Source organism: Acipenser ruthenus, chromosome 1 (genome assembly GCF_902713425.1).
Source record: "Acipenser ruthenus chromosome 1, fAciRut3.2 maternal haplotype, whole genome shotgun sequence".
NCBI classification, from domain to species: Eukaryota; Metazoa; Chordata; class Actinopteri; order Acipenseriformes; family Acipenseridae; genus Acipenser; species Acipenser ruthenus.
The window spans coordinates 4480088-4501872 of record NC_081189.1 but is presented as its reverse complement, the minus strand read 5'-3'; the positions used below and the strand labels follow the sequence as shown (position 1 = coordinate 4501872).

The window sequence follows — 21785 nt, the reverse complement described above, 5'->3', positions numbered from 1 at the left end:
TTAGTATGTTAATGTAGTTGCTGTTTTGAGAAAACAGACATGATGGTTTAATGCACTGGTGGATTTAGTACATTGGCATTTTACATCGGAAGGTCAGGAGTTTAAATCCTAGCTTTAAATCCCAACTCAGGATCAGTGCTTTGTCCAGATTGTCGTGGCAGGGCGAGGGATGGGGTAAGCGGTTGCTTTGCAGGGGGAAAATCAGTACAGAACCCTTCTGGCATGTATTTGGAATTGGCAATAGGCATACGCTGTTACAGGGATTTATTGAGATATGCAAGCATCTACTGCATCCCTCGCTGTGGAGTGAAATTGGACTCCCTGCATGTGAGGGACATGTCTGGAAATACAATGTATTGTGTTCTGTTTGGTCACTATCCATGATTTGCAGACCAAATGAGTGAAATCCAATCAATCTAACAATCACATGGGTAGAGGTACAGTAATTCATATGACCTCTTCTTGCAGAGTAACATGAGAGGGCTTCCATCTTTGTGGGAAGATGAAAGTAGCGCTGCTCTTCAATGAACATTGCTCTTTTAGACAGTATTGCTCTGTAAATTATTGGGCAGTGGAATGGATTGAGGCCGCCATGTAGGTTATTCATTATGCTTGGATTGCCAAAAGACAACAGGAAAACAACACATTTGGAATTTATTTGCATTAAAAAGCTACAATAAATCTATTGGATGTCAAGACATTTCACTGTAAATTCAGGGAGAGAGAAGTATGTTAAAATAGTATGCCACCACGGGGGGTCTAGTTTAATGTTTTTAACATGAATACTGGTCTCAATACCATGTGACGGATGCGAGTGGTGTGTGAATAAATAACAGTCCTGAAACAGTATTTCTCCAACAAAAACGACAGTGTTTATTAAAATAAACCTCCCCTTTACCTGCGAGGGTATTGGGGGGAACACAGCTGGCTGACAAACAAAAATACAAAAACAAACAGAAAGTGTCCACAATGAAATCCCGAGTGTCCTGTGCATGAGAGTGATCTGTAATCCACACGGGGTGTGCTGATGTTGGTGAAGGGAAGGTAGTGCTCTGTGATCTGGAACTGGCTCCGTGGCTGCAGTCCCGCGCTCCTACTCCGCCTCTGAAAACACACAACAAACAACACGTAATCCAAAAAACACAACGCTCCGGCTGGTGGCTCAGTTTCTCAGCATAAGAGGAGGAACTGACGTAGCTGCTTCCCCTTTGTACCCAGCAAACTCCTCCCTGCAGTCAACGCGTCGCCATGGTTTCTCCAATAGAGGGCTGCCCTGCAGCTGACTGCAATGGAATCGTCCTGAGTACTTGCAGCTACGCGCCCCTCCTAATATGGTCACCTTCCGGTTTCCACCTACCACCGAGGTGGCGGATCTAGGAGGGAGCTTACCTTCCCCCTTACACAGCGCCCTTTCTAATCGGGAGGGAGATTTACAGCATCGATCCTTTCTGTCTCTATCACATACCGCCACCCTAAAATGTATTTTAGATTTTTTTAGCCCTCATTTTACTGCTTTGTTATACCATGCTTTCCCAGGAATGCTCATCTTATTAGTTAATTAAACTATGTTGCAATTAAAATCTGTGTCATACCTTAATTTTTTTTTTTTTTTTTTATTTTAAGCACTGATGCTGCTTTTGGTGATCGTGTTTTAACTTTTGTTGCTGCAGGGAGATACTTCTTAAAATACTGTACTATTCTGTGGTACAACCCCTGCTTAAAAAACCTACTTTAGACATAAACGTTTTTAACAAACATAGACCTATTTCAAATCTCCCCTTCTTATCTAAAATCTTGAAGAGGGTAGTAGCGAACCAGCTTAACTCATTTCTTGCAGTACATAAAGTGTATGATAAATTTCAATCAGGTTTTCACCCAAGTCATAATACTGAAACTGCCCGTATAAGAGTGGTAAATGATGTGCGACTATCTTCAGATATGGGCCTCCCCTCAGTTCTTATTCTTTTAGATTTAAGTGCAGTGTTCGGCACTGTTGATCATTCAATTCTGATTAAGGTCTTGAGAACCTCATAGGACTGGCTGGAAGTGTTCTATCTTGGTTTAAATCTCTCAAATAGGTCACAATATGTTTAAATTGGAAATGAGTCCTCTCTTCTATCTGAAGTCACATATGGTGTCCCGCAGGGCTCCGTTCTTGGACAGATTTTGTTTTCTTTATATATGCTACCCTTGGGCAATATTGTTCGCAGACATGTTGTAAACATTTACTTCTATGCCGATGACACACAACTATACCTATCTCTGAAAGCAGGTGACACTGCTGCCGTAAATATTCTGACTACATGCCTCGCTGACATTAAGCTATGGATGTCAAAAAACTTCCTATTGTTAAACTCAGATAAAACAGAGGTAATGTTGCTAGGTTAAAAACAAAAACAATTAAGTAAGACCAACATTTGTGCGTCTACTGGAAACATCTTCCCTTCTTGCACTGAAGGCTGAAATGAGAAGCTTGGATGTACTTTTTGACCCAGTTCTTTCTTTCGAACCTCATATTAGGAGAGTAACTAAAGCGTCTTTCTTTCATCTTAGAAATATTTCCGAAATAAGACGTTCTCTTTCACTACAAGACGCAGAGAGACTGATGCATACCTTTGTAACATCTAGAATTGATTATTGTAAATGCCTGTTCTCCGGCAAAATGCTGCAGCCAGGATTTTAACTAAAACAAGATATTATGACCATATTACACTGGTATTGGCAGCCCTACTTTGGCTTCCAGTTCGGTTTTGGGCTGATTTTAAAGCTTCTGCTCATAACCTACAAAGCTTTACATGATCTGACTCCCTCTTACCTGAATGATCTTCTAATTCCACATGTTCCTAGGCAGTCTCTCCGATCCCAGGATGCCAGGCTGCTCACTATTCCCAACATTTTAAAAACTAGTATTGGTGGCAGAGCTTTCAGTTACAGGGCCCCTAAATCATGGAATGATTTGTCCATTTCTGTAAGGGAATCACAAACATTTTTATAATCTTTTTATCTTAAAATGATTGTTTTCTTTTATCGTCTATGGTTTTATTGTTTCGCTGATCTTGTTTTTATTTATATGGTTTATCTTCTTATTTATGCATTTCATTCCATTGCATTCTTATTGTTTTATTGATCTTGTTTTTATTTACTTCTGTTTATTTATTTATGCATTTACTCTCCTGCTCATGTATTTTCATTTACTGTGATTATTGTATTTCCTGCTTGTATTTTTTGTTTCAGCCATGTAAAGCGCTTTGAGGCAATGCTTTTGTGAAAGGCGCTATATTAAATAAAGATTGACTGATATTTTTTTATAATTTGTCAACTTTAAAATAATTCCGAAACATCAGTAACCCAATAATTGCACCAGGAATGTTCAGCGTTTGAGGTGTGCAAGTCTGGTGCAGATAAAACTGCCACGTCAATGCAGATAATTTGCAAATGTTATTGCAAAGTACAACAGGGGGATTGGCAATATATAAGAATGATAGATTTTCAGTGAGCTCACCCGTAATTCTTTGTGCTATGCTTTGAGCCTCCACGCTAACCCTAACACTGTGCATCTCTTAGCCAATACCACAAATTCATTTAATACAACTCATAAGCAAAAAACTACTTTCATGAACACACTTCACAAATGAATATCCTAAAACCATGCACTTTTTTTTTTTTTTTTAAATACTGAATTTTTACCATCCGTTGTTAGTATCTGCCATCAGAGCAATCACATGACCTTTACAACACTGACCTACTGCCAGAGCGTTCGCTCTGCTTCCAGCCTCCAGGTAGACAATCTGTGAGCTCTGAGTTGTGTTTTGATTGACAGTCTTGCTACGGTTTATTTTTCTAATCCCAGTAGATTAGACGGCACCTATAGATTTGTTATGTTTAGTCATTAAAGTGGGCTCATGTTTCTGTGTTAACAGAACAAAACCTGTTGTGTCACCATTGCGAGTAGTATTGTCGGAGTTTATATTGTTCAGGTACTGCCAACATCAATCATTTATACTAATAACGTACAGCAGCTGAATCTCTTAACTTCCCCTTAAAGCATAAACAAAGATGTTCTCACATCATTATTAATTGGCTGCATGCCGCATTGCATGTCTCATGTCTTTATACAACTTCACTTTATATACAGTTTTTACCTACAGTTGTGGGAGTAATGTTGCAACGCTTTCTCTCACATCACTAAAATTGTAATGATGCTGTCACTTAGCAGCCCATGTTAGCAGTTCTGACGATTGTTAACTCTTTGCAGCAACCTATTTAAATAAACTCATGAGTTAAAGCTTTGTAAATAGGGCCAATGAACTTGAAATGTAAAACTGAAGAAATGTCTGTATAGGGACAAGGTTGAGATGGGACAGCTGTGGAGAGCTACAAATTCCTCCACAGCTTTCCTGGCTTAGCTTGTCCAGTGTGGGATTTCTCAAGTTGACCACCATCTGAGATCCACAAGAGCATTTCATTCTTCCTCTCACAAGTGTAATTGCCACATTGGGAGTTAAACTATTCCCTGAAGTTTCAGATTATTAGAATACTGAGTGACATTCTCATCAACTCTAAGCAGTTCCTAGTGCAAAGATCATTTGTACTGATTCAGGTCTTCACTTTTATTTTTAATTGGTACAAATAACTACAAGCTAGACAGTAAAGTAAAATAAGCAGTTCCTTGTTTATTCATCGGTTGCATACAGTAGCAGTTTAGCCTCATTTCAATGAAGGAAATCCAGTACAAGTAACCCTGAATATGTTCAGTGGTTAAATACAAAAAATACATCTTAGCATCACCTAGTCCATGTCTGAGATGCGCCCAGCTGTGGATAGAGCTCTGAAACATACATTTGTTACACATAGATGACTGATTTGTATGTTTAGATATAAACAAATGGAAAACATAAGCTACTTGCTAATGAAGTGCTTCTCTCGCTTACAAACCAAAAACGAATGCCCTCCTAAGAGGTGAGTGGTAATTACCATTCAGAGGCTGCAACACAGTAGTAAAGTGATGTCTCTTAAAGAGGCAGATTCATTGCACTATTTTTAATATGAAGTGTCTTCACGATGCATAAAATGTAACTAAGTACATCTCTGGAGCTATTTTAACCCTCTCCTTTTTTTAATTTGCAGGACCCTGTCATCCTAACCCATGCCACAATGGAGGGACATGTGAAATAAGTGAGACTTACAGGGGGGACACATTTATAGGATACATCTGCAAGTGCCCACTTGGCTATAATGGAATCCATTGCCAACACAGTAAGTTATCATTACTGAAAATAATCAAATGTTAAAACAGCGTGGTGTCTGCAAATGTGTGCCACTTGAAAATACATCTCACTTGGCAACCACTTGAAATGTAATCACAATAGCATGCATTACAAGTATTAAAGAAAACATGTATCCATGTTTGTCTTTGTGCAAAAGTGGTTGTCAGTGCACAGGTGTCGGGGTGATTCAGAGCTCAAGACAAGGACAAACAACAAAGTACTGGTGAAATGATGGTTTATTTGGTAATCCAAAGTCTGATGACAAACAGTAAACAATAATGAGAACAGGCAATACACGGCGTTTGCGTATTGCTCTGTTTAATCCACGGGTTGGTCCCGAAATAATAGTCCCAGTATTTAAACCCCCCACAGTTAACACAAACACGATCACAAGTCCACAGTGAGTGCTGTAGTGCTTGTGGTGCAAATACAATTAATCATGAAACAAGTGTAGTGTTGGCCTATAGCGACAGCTCCGGATTGTGTTAGCCGTCTAAACAACAAACAAGTATATTCTTTAGACACGACAAAACAAACAAAACACTCATGATACAATACGGTTCTCCTTCCGGTTCAGCGTTAACCATAACAAAGGAACAGATCACCTCGCTACATCCCCTTATATACCGTCAATCATGCCCCCTTGGTTAACGATTGCAACCGCTCCTCCAATCAATGGCTGACACATTGTTCCCCTTCCGGGTCTATGATTTAGTGTACCGTAGCTCCACCCCCTTTATAGATGGCAGACTTCTGCCTAATCCCTGGGAATTAATTGTCTAGCCATCCAGTCCAGGGCACTCTGTTCCCTTTACACAGCGCCCTCACAGGTTGGGAGGGAGATTTATCACCAAGAATCATTCTGTCTCTGTCACAGTCTTCCATAAATAATGTAATTGAGCTGGATGCAGAATAATAAATAATTAATGTGGTTATTTGTTGCAAAGAGCCAGCTGTCAAACCTTACCAGCTGGAGCTACAAATGAGTTTACCTTAGCATGTTCTAAATGCAGGAATCTGAGCTTATAGACCAGGTTGAGAGGTGATCCGGTTTGCTGGGTATATTTACACAGAGTAATTGAAAAGCTGCCCAACTCAGAAAATCACTGCCAGTTGATCAGGAAAAGACAAACAGTAGATTAGAGCAGTATGTATGTATGGAGAATAGATATATATATATATATATATATATATATATATATATATATATATAGACAATTTAAACAACAACAATTCTGCTTCAGCTACCCTTTCCTTTACTATCTCCTGTTCCAAAGGAAACAAACAATTTGTTTCAAATGCTGAATACTGCATCATGAAAAACAAGCAAGCAAATCTCCATACAGTACATTCCACACCCGAGTGTTCCTTTGACAGAACGTTGATGGAACCCGGTCAGGTGCATTGTGGAGGTTGTTGTACGTATCTAAAGAAAAATACATGTGCAGGCAATCTTTGTGGGAAACGAGGATGTGGCTTAATAATGGACCGGAATGTCACTGTGTCAGTATGTGATTGCAAAGTAATACAAAAACAAGCCAAGATAAATGATGCCGTCAGCGGCTCAGTGTTAGTTTATAGTTCATTCTCTGAACATCTGCAAGTAGGAACCTAAACAGAAGAGTTTTTATGTTTAAAGGTGTCAGCATTAATGATCAGCAAGTAGCACAATTACATGTGTACAGTTATGATACCTACAATTATAAACCAATTTAATATTCAAATACCAGTAGGCAGAAATTACCCTGTGGCTGAACTGTGATAAAACACTTCTGACAGTCTCTTCCAGGCTTGTTCTTTACATGTTTGTACTTCTTAAATAGGTTGAATGCAAAGCTCTGAATTTATTTTCTAAAACTGTTTTAAAAACAGTGATCAGCAATGCCTGATCGTAATGTTTGAGTTGCAACCCTTCTACACTTATGATAAGAACAAGCTTGTTAGTTATATGTTGCCATTCAGTACTGTAATTCAACTATAATTATTGGGGGTGTGCTGAGTAAATAGTACAAACCAGTATTTGTGACAAGTTTGGTCATTTTTTTAAGTAGGAGTGATACACAAGTCATTTTGCTATTACTTGTTATTTGGAGAACAAAAATATATATGAAAAAAGTAGAGCGCCAATCCAGGGGGGAAGGAGGAGGGACCAGTGTGACAGCAGAAATAAGTGCCATTCTGTGTTGCAACATCTTTAAATTCAACAAAGGCCGCCTTTCCTTGTTTTAGTTAAACTAAAATAATATAGTTGCATTTTTTATTTGAGATCAGGTGACTGCTTTAATAATACTGTACTATGGGCTCTCGAGTGGCGCATCCAGTAAAGGCGCTCCACGTGGAGTGCAGGATGTGCCCTATAGTCTGGACATCGCAAGTTCGAGTCCAGGCTATTCCTTTGCCGACCGAGGACGGGCGCTTCCAGGGGGTGGCACTCAATTGGCTGAGCGCAGCCCGGGGGGAGGGAGGGTTAGGTCGGCCAGGGTGTCCTCGGCTCACCGCGCACCAGCGACCACTGTAGTCTGGCCGGGCGCCTGCGGGCTTGCCTGTAAGTTGCCCGAGAGCTGCGTTGTTCTCCGATGCTGTAGCTCTTGGGTGGCTGCATGGTGAGTCCGCAGTGTGAAAAAAAGTGGTCGGCTGACGGCGCACACTTCTGAGGACAGCATGTGTTCGTCTTCGCCCTCCCGAGTTAGCGCAGGGGTGGTAGCAGTGAGCTGAGCCTAATAATAATTGGACACTCCAAATTGGGGAGAAAATAATAACAAATTGGCAACAACTAAATTAAAAAAGCTTTGGGTTTGGCTTAGTGTAAAAGTTGCTTTGAAATAAGACTATTTTCTTCTTCTCGTCTACTGATTGTTATACTATCTCTGAAACCAGAGTGGGGAAATACGAAGACCAGACTCCTGACAAAAAATAACCTTCTAACCTTAAATAGATTATGATCCTACCAGTACATGTTAAAATACATTTTGTATGGAATATTGGATTTGTTAAAGACAATCCTCACTGTAGAACAAAGTTCCTGTTTTCCCATTAATAAAGATTAATTCCTGGAGTGAATGTCTGATTTGATAATGCACGTAATAATTGTAGGCAATTTCTTTCAGTCATCACAATTACATAAGATTGCAATTTATCTGAAGCAATTCATAAGCAAAATCTACAGTGGCTGGATCATTTTAAGTTATGTGATAAAGAAGATGTGATAATTGTATGAGAAATGACAACTTAACAGACTTTGCATGGGAAACACAGGCCTTAATTGCAGTTGTTTAATGGAAAAGATAGGATTAAGTCAGACGGAATTCATCAGGTTTAAGCAAACTTGAGTTGAATGCCTTTTCTTCATTAAAATTTAACAGTGTCTGTGAATCTGCCAATAAGACATAGCTTGAGGGAGCCCGTCTCATAGTTAAAGAAGTTAGGGAATGCAATAAATGTAATGTATGTTGTAAAGTTGTATCAGTGCCTTTGATTTGTGAAAGTTAAAAGGTGTTCCATGTTGCTCTTGCCAGATTGAGCCCATAATGAATGCATTGTTGTCCAAACAACATAACAAAACCCTAAATGCCTAGTTGTCAGACACCCTGAACAACAGCTATTGAAATCTGAAGATTAAGAATACCATGTCCTTGTATTTGTTTCTATGCTAGTAGATGGTACATTATCTAATTTAATACATTGTCAGCAGACAGATGTCCAGCTGAGTTTTTGTCATAGGGATTATCTCACGCAGCCAGTCAAACATTTGCATTTCTTCTTCGAGTACCAAGTAAAGTAGTAGCAACAGCTTGACCGTGCATTTGTGTGAAATTTTGAAATACCCATCCATGCCAATACAAAGCATTAGCTTTATATATATATATATATATATATATATATATATATATATATATATATATATATATATATATATATATATATATATAGTTTCCCATGGTTTCCTACTGTGAACAAAAGTAAACACTCTACAGCAGTATATAGGCAGTGCAGGTTCTGTTTGTCTGAACATTTTGGAATGATGCTACTGCTGTCATCTACTGGGCTCTGTGCCAAAATCAGAGAAACAAAATTGCAGAGATACGGGGCAGGATTACATATCTCCTGACACACTGGTCAAGTGGAAGCAGGAGTGTCTTGTACAGTGTCTGTGCTTCTCACAATACAGAGAATGTGTTTCAGACTCCATTCGTCATCACCCGCTTGTAACCAAAGATGTGCTTTCCAGTCTTGATAAGCAGGTGCAGAATATTTGTTTAAAATCCAGATTGCATGCAGACTCCAGAAAGAATCAAATTAAAGGCAAACGCTATCAGAAATGTGTATGATAAAAGCTTGGTGAAGCTTGAAAGAGACAAACCATCAGTGTACATTTTTAAAATGAGGCCCAAAAAAACAATAGTCCCTATTTTCATCCCTTACCAGATGTAAGCAATGTACTGTATAATAAATATTCAAAATATTAATATTTATATGAAAAAGCTCCAAATGCCCCATCTGTTCAAATGTTACCACCGTTTTAAATTTGCATGCAATACTTAATACTGAATTTGTAATGTGAAATTCCTTTTACTTTTATTTATTTTTTACTTTATTTACAAAACAGATTGCTACTGTTGTTGTGATTTAAGTAATGGGTAGCCACATCCCAATAGCAGATATAGATACACTGGCGTGCTATTTCATATGAAAATAGCCAATTATTGCTATGGAACGCAGTGCCGGTGATGTGAACAATTCCCTTGTGGGCAGGCTTCCACACAGTCTGCAAGGAAGTTCACAATGTGAGTACATTACTGCAACTGAGAATTTTATTTCAATTTCAATTATATCCATATTAAACTTGGTAGATAAATACCCTTGTGATGAAATAGAATGACATGGCTGGTGAAATTAAGAGATTTGCAGCTCCATGGAGGTCTTCTTTTTTTTCAAAAGAAAAAAAAGACACCATTTAAAGTGCTTCTTCAGCAGGAGGTTCAGCAGCTAAATATATTGGATCTGTTTTTGAAAACACTTGAGTAGTACCGGGTTGTGACTAAACACTTATGATTGTGGTCTGTATGGCTACATGGTGTGCATATAAACTAACTGCAGGTGATTTCAGGATACCTTTTGATGCAGCCTGAACTGTGAGGATTTTTTTGATGGGCTTTTGTTTTTATCCATTCTTCAAAATGCTACCAGATAGTCCAACATTAGTGTCACCATTGTGAACCATATCCCATAGACGCTGTATGGGCGATCTCACAAGGACTTTAAACGTGTTATCCAATTCTCCAAAAGAAAGGGAACAATAAGAAACATTCCTTTTTTGCATGCAAAATATTTTCAAGTCCAAAGTTGACTCAGTTATGCTGTATTATATTTTAGTATTCACTATAAGCATCCTTTGTTGGTTAACATTGAGCAGTGAATGAAATTGTATTGCTGTTTTCTTTTGTGTAGGTTTGGTTGAGTTCACATTCAGGTTTACATTCCTCATTGAACACTGGTAAGAAATCCAAAGGGAGGGTATTTTTTTTTCCAACATGTTGTTCAAACTTGTTGTGAATCTTAAAGCTTTCAGGAACTTTAGAGTTGCAAAAAGCAGTGGTTGAATTGGCAATCATCAGGGTTAGACACATCGCCTACCGCATTAATGCGATGACTTCAGGTATTGTGACACCGCCTCCTTTCTGGATGGCCGACTTCCAACCTACCCTGGAATGAACTGCCAAACCACCCAGTCCGGGGACACACTGTTCCTGTTATACAGCGCCCTCACAGGTCGGGAAGGAGATTGTTGAATCGGATTCATTCGCTCTCTGTCACACTTCCTTATTTTCGTGATCCTGCACTTCAAACACCGTCAAGGCATTTAATACATGTATTTAGGAAAAGTCGTAAACGGACAACCGCATAACTTTCAGACACGCAGAGTAATTTAAATTTGAAAACCTCAAACTGTCAAAGTGACTGCTGTGGCGGTTTTAGTGTTAATGTGTAAGAAAATGTTTGCATGATATAACTCTAACCCTGTAGGCAAATTCTTACACTAAGCTCTGTTATTTGTTGTTACAGTGTTGCTAATTATAAGTCAAATATCAAATAAACTGTTAAGGATTTGTTAAAATTCCAGTATATCCTATTATCTTGTGCCTCTCGGAATGTTAGCATGCAGAGTTTGAAATGTTTCACTACTCAGCTTGTCTAAAATAAATCTTGATAAAACATTTAAATAAACATATAAAATCTTCTTCACTCAGCTGCCTCACACGGGTTGGATGGCACAGGCATGGACACCGGCACGTGTCACATTCAGTTTGAAAGCTGCAAGCTCAATTGCCATTGTCGTGTTATACTTATTGTCATGCTGACACTATATTACCTGCTCCACAATATACTGGGTCCCTCTTGTAAAAAAGCAGGCTGTCCCAACTTAATAAGGTTTTCCAGGTGTGTGTACATGTAAAAAATACGTGGCCTTTCAATAATTGTGAAACTGTTACAGCATTTGTTGCCTATTTTATCCACACCAGGCTTGCTTACTAAGTATCTTGGTATCCCTGAAAAGATAATTGTCCGATCTTGAATATACCTTATGGAAATGATTTAAATGAACAAGCACATCTCACAAGTGCAGTAGTAACATTGAGGTATCGATTGTTTTGGGATCTGACGAATGACAGGTGTTGAAGCATCACCTAAGAACATAGAACAGCAGTGTGGCTTGGTAACTCATTCGATGCACACACCGCTCTCTGGATCTGCCCTGAGTGTGTCCACAATTTCAAACTGTCCCCTGGTCCAGGTCTCTGTGCTGCGCTTAAATTGATGACTAGCTTTAGCTCTCGACTCTATCTCGACTATTCAGGGCAGCAGTGTGGAGTAGTGGTTAGGGCTTTGGACTCTTGACCGGAGGGTTGTGGGTTCAATCCCCAGTGGGAGACACTGCTGTTGTACCCTTGAGCAAGGTACTTTACCTAGATTGCTCCAGTAAAAACCCAACTGTATAAATGGGTAATTGTATGTAAAATAATGTGATATCTGTATAATGTGAAATAATGTATAATGTGATATCTTGTAACAATTGTAAGTCGCCCTGGATAAGGGCGTCTGCTAAGAAATAAATAATAATAATAATAATAATTCTGCACACCATCTTAACCATTTGGATGTTGTTTATTAATAAGCAAATACACCCCAACACCCTTTTCATCATCTGTACCTTTCACATGCAGTATGTTTGTCGCTGAATATGTAATTGCCTTAGAGAACAAGAAGCATTTTTACAAGCTAAAAATCTTTTTTTTTTCCTTTTTTTTGAAGTAAGATTCCAAGAGTTCAAAGCCTCTGAGTCATGGATACAGTACACACGGGATATTAAAAGCAGCATTTAACCAAGCCATTTACTATTCCATTAGCTGCAGGTTGCTACTTAGTTTAGGAAATAGATTTGCACCATGGTTCTTACTTGTGATTCTGAGAAAGCCAAATGGAAATCTGCTGCAGCCCATTCATTTAGGACACATTATAGCTCTGCCTCTGGGCTACAGGGTTAATGCTGATGGCATATTTCCCTGCGGAATGGAGTTGCAAATCTTTTCTTACTTCACATTTGTTGACTCTTGACAGAGTTCCTTAAATCCTGACTACCTTTTAGCAGAATAATGTGCAGACTGTGAGTTCCTCCAATTCTGAATATGGCAACTTGTCAGATAAAGATGTATCTTGGCTTATAACAAAAGCATTGGAAGAAGCTAGTTATAGTAAAACCGGAAATAACACAGAAAAGAAAATGATGAATGTGATGTTTCTCAGTTCATGTTTATTCTGCTCTCATTTTGAAAGGGCCTCGTGGGAGCTTAGACTTTCGCATGTTATAATAAGGTGTGTCTTTTATCAAGGGGATTCGAATTGGATTTAATGGAGCTCGGAGTCAATGTGTAGCAGACGTAGTATTGAAAATCGTTTTGGAGACACCATTGTGCACACACCTTATTTATTAGTAATGCACATTACCTATTCAATATTGGAGGGAACAAACACATGCTTTAAAGATAGACTGTGTCACGTCTTTGCGATTGATCACTGTGATTGTAGGGCGCCAGTCGCTGAAGACCCGGTGAGCAGGGCACGGTGTTAAAGCATTGATTCACACAGCATTTTCAGATCAATCTGCCACCGTGTGCTGTGTGACAATAAGAAAGACAGCACACATGATGAATGATTGCATAGAGAATTTGTGTCAGAAGAAGAGTAATAAATGCTGAGGATTATATCCTGGCTACAATGCCCCCGGCTGCAGGGACCTGAATAGGATAAATTACACACAAAAAATAAAAAATAAAACTGAATTTGTACTTTTAGTGGGGTTTGAAGAAAGTGCAAATGCACATTTTCTATAGAACAAGATAAATATGTTACATTCAATTCATTCTCTTGCTATGGTTTGAGCGGTTCTGATGGGGTTTATTCTTTTTGAGTCTTTTTGTCATTCAAGACATGTGCTGGCTGGGATTTTTTTCTCTTTTAAAAGAGTAGTAGCTAGGAAACCATATCTCTGTCAATGAAAGAGAACGGAATGGTCTAAATAAATGAATGTTGGTCTCTATGGATCAGAATGTTTCTAATAATAAGTGCGGTTTAACCAAAACTATAAAGGGGAAACAGAAGGATTGATACGCACAGTGGCTAGACTGTTGGTGAACCAGTGGTGTTTTGGGCTGCCTCTCACAATGGCATTGGCGATTTAGTAACAATTGATACTGCCCTGACAGCTTCCAAGTACAAACAGATAATGATTCACCAGGCATGCAAGCAAATCTGGAATGTTTCTTATTGGACAGGATTCACTATATAGCAGGGTTATGTCTCAAAGCAATATCGCTAATATTGCCAAAGACTGCTTGGATAATAAGAAACAGGCAGGAATGCTGGGAATCATGCTGTGTGTTGAACCTCGCCCAGGCGTAAACAATGCTGAAGCAACACAGGGTGACATAATGTACAGCAGATATTGAGAAAGCTGCCGCAATCTGTTTTTATAATGCAATTTTGCAACTTGGTATGCTTTTCAATACATTATTAAAACTCTAAATCATGCATGTACAAAAAAGAAAAGTTTGCTGTAAAGTTTATATTAAACCATTTGTTTCTGAGAATACACATTTACTTACACTGAAATTATACTCTTTTTGGAGTTCTATATGGAAAAACTGTGGCAAAGTGGTTAGCAGGTGCAGGTGAGCAATAAACAGACAGGTGCAATGTTGTTTAAATCCAATGGCCTGATGGCAAAACAACAGTAAATAATAACAATGGTAATGAAGCAATACAGTGGCATGTATTGCTTCTTTGTAATCTGCGGGTTGGCCCCGAAATAATAACAGTCCCGTTTTTAGTTCACCCACACGTAACACAAACACAAACACAAACACCAGTCCACAGTGCGTGCTCTAGTGCTCGTGGTGAATACAGTTCTTTAGTGTTAAACAAAAGTACAGTGTTGTTGATCCGGGTGTAATGCTGGCTTTTGGCGTCAGCTACGGATCGTGTTACCCGTCCAAATAATTACAAACAGTATTATTAATGACAAACAAAAACAAACAAAACACTCACGTTTCACAATACTTTTGTGGAGGTGTTACATACAGTGCCTATAGAAAGTCTACATCCCCTTTCAAAATGTTCACCTTTTGTTGCCTTATAGCCTGGAATTAAAATGCATTAAAATAGTTTTTTTTTCATTTATCTACACATCCTACCCCACAACTTCCAAGTGAAAAAAATATTCTAGAAATTTGTAGAAATTAATTAAAAATAAAAACTGAAATAGCTTGGTTGGATAAGTGTCCACCCTACTTGTAATAGCAATCCTAAATTAGCTCAGGTGTAACCAATCACCTTCAAAATCACACACCAAGTTAAGTGGCCTCCACCTGTGTTAAATTGTAGTGATTTACATGATTTCAGGATAAATTCAGCAGTTTCTGTAGGTTCCCTCTGCTGGGTAGTGCATTTCAAAGCAAAGACTCAACCATGAGCACCAAGGTGCTTTTCATAAGGACTCCGGGACAAAGTTGTTGAAAGGCACAGATCAGGGGATGGGTATAAAAAATACCAAAGGCCTTGAATATCCCTTGGAGCACGATTATTAAGAAGTGGAAGGTGTCTGGCACCACCAAGACCCTGTCTAGATCAGGCCGTCCCTCCAAAATGCATATTTATTTGATGTTTTATTTTTTCCTCAAATTGAGGGTGGTAAATTTGGGCTGTGTCTTAAATTCGAGGGCGTCTTAAATTCGAAGGAATAGGGTAGTTACAGGTAGTGGAAAATGTAATGGTATAATTACATTTTCAGATTGCAGATAATGCTTTGCAAAGTCCTTATTAACCAGAGGTGCACTCTGCTTATTGGGAGTTCTGACCCTGTGACTGAAGAACATATGCTTAAAATCCCCATCATCCAGAGTAGGAAAAAGGTCTAGAGGTTGCAAGTTTGTACATGTCCAACTGTTGTAACCCATATTCTGTAACATAAATGCTGACTGTGGCTCTATAAACCTCACAACAGGAAACTGTTTTCTTTGCTATCATTAGGCTGTAACACTTTTTTTCAGATGTAATGGTTAGAACTGCATAAATGCAGGACTATACAGCCACAAAACGAACCACTCCAGAGACTGAGCTTTGGTAAACAGAGTGACTGGGCAAACTAACTAGATGCAGAGCTTGATCTAAAGAGAGTAATCCTCTGAATTCAGATCTAGATTGAATGCTAAGGGAGTGTGTATAATAACTACAGTGCTCCAGAAACATACAGTGTGTGTCTCCTATGTATATTACAAGCCTTGAGCTATCTAGCATCAAATAACTTTGTTTCATTTTTGTTGGTCTTACCGGATGTCATTTTGCAATCTTGCATTCATTGAAATCCAACGGCAGAATGACTAGGTGGATCGCACTGTTCCAAATTACACCACATTGCTAAGCAGATGATCTAAGGAACTCGATCTAAGAAAAGTAATTCTCCAATTTTAGCTGTTAAATATAGGTTTCAAATACTTTCTTTCCCAGCATTGTACTTGCTATATAATATATAAAATATAATATGTTATACTGTATAGTAGTAAATAACCCAGTCGGCCGTTTTTAATAACAAATTGTGTATACAACCCTGTCCTGACCTTTCCCCTGGGGATATTATCACAGCAATCAATAAATAGGTGTTTACAACACCCAAGCTAGACCCTCGCATGTATTACTTCTTGTGCAAAAATGCTACAATGAAATTTTACCCTGTGATGGGGTAGATATAGATAATTAAACTGACAATCAAAAATGAAAACAATAAGAATTGGCCAGTGGCCAGTGTTTTTTTTCTCTGACCACTGGCCAATTCTTATTGTTTTCATTTTTGATTGTCAGTTTTCAAGAATGGCTGCCATGGCGGTTCTAGTGTTAATAATGTTAATAAAAACATTTTCTAATTAACCTCATCTAGGTACTGGGAACTTATAAATTACAAACAGTTTCCTGACTATGGGAAGAAAATATTTGTTTTGAGGCTCAGTGTATTGATTATGGTCAATGAATCTGAAAGAGTTTTGTTAATGTACATTTTTGTTAGCATTGCAGTAAGTAACCTAATAAAGACATAATTCAGAAAAAACAGTGTTGGCCTAATGACCATTTGCAGTCTTATTAAAAGCACAGTAAGATTTATGAATCTCCTCATGGAAACTTATAATTGAGGATCTAGTTCAGGGTGTAAGATAGGTTTGTGTTCTTCTTAAAAATAATCAATCAGTCTTCTTCAGATAAAGTCAATCAAAAATATATCAAATATAAATAGGAATAAAAGCAAATCAAATGCAATACATGCAGTTTATACCGGGCCTCAGTAGATGGTGTTTCTGAGCCCTGATAACTTGTTACATGCATTTCTTATACTAAACAGTTGGATGTTCACATTTAATCAATAAGCACTTACAGCATCCCTTAGTAATCGTATGATATTAACAAGCATTTTGTTAGTAGATATTCAGAAATATTTATGGTAGGTGTGTCAATTGTAGCTAGGCAGCTTATTATTTCTGGAGTGAACTAGTAAGAAATCTGTTGTGGTATTTTTCAGACATGTCTGAAATTCTAAACTAAACACAATATTCACAATTTAATCATTATTAAGTACTATTGTATTTGGTTATCATTACTTCAGAGAAGGCTTTTGAACATGCATAGGTGCAATTTCCAGCAGAGTAGCTAAGAAGTATTGCAACTCACCCCTGAAAAATAGCTGTTGCTATTGAAGTCAGTTTTGCAATCCCCTCTACCATATAAAATGTATGTCATATGATTGAACTTCGCAAGATCCCTCTGCATAAAATAAAGGATTGCATGCTCAGCTTTGCAGGGCAGAATATAGGTTCACCCTGCCTTGTTGCTTATCTCCAGGCTATGTACAGTATTATAAAGCTGTATAATTATAGCAAGAGGATGTGAGAAAGAAATATATAAAAACAAACTCCTAACTACCACTGCTGGTGTATCAGGATTAAAAGGATTGAGGTGAATACTTTATGATCAAAGGAATGTATTCAGGCATGAAATAAAAACAGTCAAGTCATGTGCATGTGCTTATGGATAGACTATATGTTGTAGATTTGTTATCTCCAGAAAGCTTTGGAAAATTAGACTGACACCTCAGAGAGAAGATCCTAGAAAAAAAACCCATCATTTTAATAAAAGTCTGTGATTCAAATAATATGATGCATGAACTAACACGCATCTACCCAGTACTCTCTTATTACTCTCTTTCTCTTGAATGAATATGAATTGAACATTATATTCATGACACATTCTGTTTCTGAAATTTTTCCATTGTAGCCTATATTATATTGACGTTGTGGTTCACCTTAGTAAAAGAGATTGAATTAAATTGTATTTGAAAAAAATTAAATTCCTTTAAAGAAATATGTATCCCAGCTTCTAAGGTGTGCATTATTGTAGTCCATCACTATTGCAGGATCACAAGCACCTCTTCAGTAAAGTCTGATGTGTTTAAATGCAAAGTAACATTTACTTTCTAAGAAGGTAGATTTTATAAGCCGTACACACAACATAGTGAGCATAATTTTAATTACAATATAAAACTACAGTCTTAATAAAAGGCAGCCTATCTTCAACCCTTTGAGTAGTACGAACGTACCGGTACATTCACTGCTCTCTGGTCCCCAGGGAGTACGAACGTACCGGTACATTCTGCAACTTTAAACTTGAATTACTGAGCCTACAGAACTTCTGATAATAAGATATTGTAACACTAGGTTTCTGTAAAACCTTTTATTGGTCTCTTGTGCCCTCTGCTAGATATTGACTAAATTACATACAATAAATCATTACAAAAAAGACAGCGATGTCTGTAAACTGGCGAAAATTGCTCATTGAGAAAGAAGTATTAGAAATAATACTGAATTCAGATTCCAATTTAAATTCAAAAACATACAATTCTTCCACTGAATCAGATGTCAGAGTGTCTCAGTGAAGACTTAAGTGAAGAATATTTACCATCAGCATTAGACACTCTCACTCCCTCCGCCCCCACAACCTGTTTACCGGGACTCTCTCGCTCGCTCTCTCCCTCTAGTTCAGCCTTTTTTTTGTTGTTGTTAGGACGTGTTGTTCTGGCTGTTCCACCCCGTTGTTTATTGTCTACCTGTTATTTTTTTGTCAAAACCTTTCCCTATGACAAAATAAAACATTATATTTATTTGTTTTATTTATTTACGGTAAAAATGATTTGTCTGTATTTCGTCATTATTCATTACCTACTGTGGCAATGTGCCCTGCCCCTGTGTGCATTTCTATGTTGTATGTTGCGTGTGGTGTGTTAATGTTGGTGTATTGTAGTTGTCTGCACGGGATATAAATGGGTGTGTGCAACACAAGTTATTTAAAATGTATAGTTGTATTTAAGCACGAGGATTGCACATCACTTCACGTGCATTTAAAGTAATTAATATGCGAGCACGAGGTTGCACATAATTAATTCACGTGCTGGGATTCAAGTGAATAATTAATTAGTAATTGAATCCCGGCACAACAGTATATATAGATGCACATTTCATTCTCTCGGGGTTGGGTGTTCGGTGAGTAGAGAACGGGAGAGAGAGGAGGAAAGTAAAGTGAACTATCAACAATTGCTATTGCATGCAAGAGGCACGATACTTGTTTGTTTATTCCTACTCACCGTGTTTGTGTGTCTGTCCGTGCACCATTTGTTAAGTGTTAGTCCGTTTTGTTTTTCTATTTATTTTGGCCTCAAGTGCCGTGTCCTGTCTTCTGTTTTGTTCAAACTTTTTATTTATTTGTTTATTAAACACTGAGCGCTGCCGCTCATCACCACTGTCTAGTCTGTGTATTCATTTCCTGGATCTGACGGCACCACTCAGCCAGCCATGTGACACATACATACAAACTTCTAGCTTTCAGCTTGCTTGTAAGCTGTACTCGTAATAATCAAGCGCATGCAGTAGACAAAAAAACAACAGCTCACTCCCGTAGGACCAGCAGTGCATTTTAGAACTCGCTGCTCAAAGGGTTAATACATATTGATTTAAATTGTGTGCTTATTGAATTGTGTTAAACAAATTGACATTTTCTTCAGTTGTTACAATTTGTAATCTTGCAAGTAACCAGGGTTTTTCACATAGAAGACCTTAATCACTAATTTAACATTTGCATTGTATACTTTACTCTCTATTACCTCAAAAGGTATGCATATAGTTGATTATATGTGAATAGCAACAGTTAATTATATGTGAATAGCAACAGTTAATTACATGTCAATAGCAACGGTTAACCCCACTTATTATCAGAGTAATCTTGCTCTGAAATCAAACTGAGACCCATTGAATTCACTTTTTTGCTTGAATTAATGATACTCCATTAGAAAGCCACTGTTAATAAGGGTGGCTGTCAGCACAGTGCGTGACTGTAATCAGTGCCTTCACCTCTCTTCTCCATGAGGGAACTGAATCTACAGTATTTAGCCTCGGACAAAAAAAGAATGAGTAGGGTCTTGATTGACGTCTTTAAAATCTTAAAAAGAGTTGACAAAGTTAACCCTTACCATTACTTTAAGTACAGTACAGAAACCAGTACCAAAAGACACAGGACATAAAGTGGAGAACGATTTAGGACAGAAGGTAGGACAGAGATTGGTGGGGGTATAAAATAGATTACCTAGCCATGCTGTTGATACTGAAGTATCAGGATTATTTAAAATCTGACTTGACAAAGTTTTCAGATAGCTACAAGAAACTGGATGAGTATTGTAGGGCCGAATGGTCTCTTCTCATTTATAAATATTCTTATGTTAAGGGGCTCCCAAGTGGCTCATCAGGTAAAGGCTCTCCACGTGGAGTGCAGGATGCGCCCTATAGCCTGGACGTCGCCGGTTCGAGTGCAGGCTATTCCACTGCTGACCATGGACGGGAGCTCCCAGGGGGCGGCGCACAGTTGGCTGAGCACCGCCCAGCGGTGGGGTGAGGGGGGCTTAGGTAGCCCAGGGTGTCCTTGGTACATGCTTCGGAGGACAGGGTGTGTTCGTCTTCACCGCTCCCGAGTCAGCGCGGGGGTGGTAGAGGTGAGCTGAGCCTAAAAATAATTGGCTATTTGAAATTGAGGAGAAAACTATAAAAACAATTGGCGACTACTAATTTTTTTTAAAAATAAATAAATAAATAAATAAATATTCTTATGTTATTAAGCAAAGCAGTGGTTCTGGCGACGAACCCACTTTAACCTTAGATTAAATCACGTCTTTTAGGCACTTCCAATACCAGATCAAAACGTCAATTAAATCATAAGTATCCTTTTTGTCCTTCGATAAACAATGTGCACAATTGATCAGCAAGGAAAGGATGTATATCTTACCTCAATCCATTACATCCCTGCTTTGGACCAGAGTTTGACTCCTCCTCCCCAGCGTCCATCTACTTTTTGGCTTTATCTAACTGGGGAAGGGTAGATGTCCTGCCCCCCTGCCCATGGCTTCCCTATGGCCAGCCTCTCCACTTATCTACAAGCTAATGTATGGGCAGGGGTACCTCGAAAGACGAGGCTAAAGAATGTAGTGTAAAATATGTATAATGTAGCAGTGTTGTCCAGTCTGTTTAATAAATCATCTATCCCATGAGTTTCCTGACTGAACATATGTTTCTAAAACTTGCAACAAATGACTGGTAGTTCGTATGCATAAGAAGGCAATTAAGTCTAGAAACCTTTGAGTGTTTTGGTTGGGTGGAACTTGAAAAGTTGTATTAATATATAAAAATGGTTAATATGATTGTATGACATTGCAACGTGGCCCAATTAAAGCACACACACACAGACACACATGCACACCTTATATCCAATAGGTGTGTATCTGATTCCAGTACAGGCAGGATCACAATAAAATCCAGCATTTTAATAAGTAGACTACTTTAATACTTACCCAAGGACCTGACATGACTTGAAGTCTTGTTA

At 38.3% G+C, this 21785-nt stretch overlaps 1 protein-coding gene across 3 annotated transcripts in view; it reads left to right on the top strand.

Annotated features, from left to right (window-relative positions):
* Positions 1-21785, top strand: part of LOC117973476 (EGF-like repeat and discoidin I-like domain-containing protein 3) — a 172113-nt gene that overhangs the window by 51449 nt on the left and 98879 nt on the right. For all 3 annotated transcript variants that reach the window (XM_059033745.1, XM_059033703.1, XM_059033796.1), the window contains one exon: positions 5128-5256. In XM_059033745.1, the coding sequence (XP_058889728.1) occupies positions 5128-5256 (129 nt within the window). The remainder of the gene's footprint in view (positions 1-5127; positions 5257-21785) is intronic.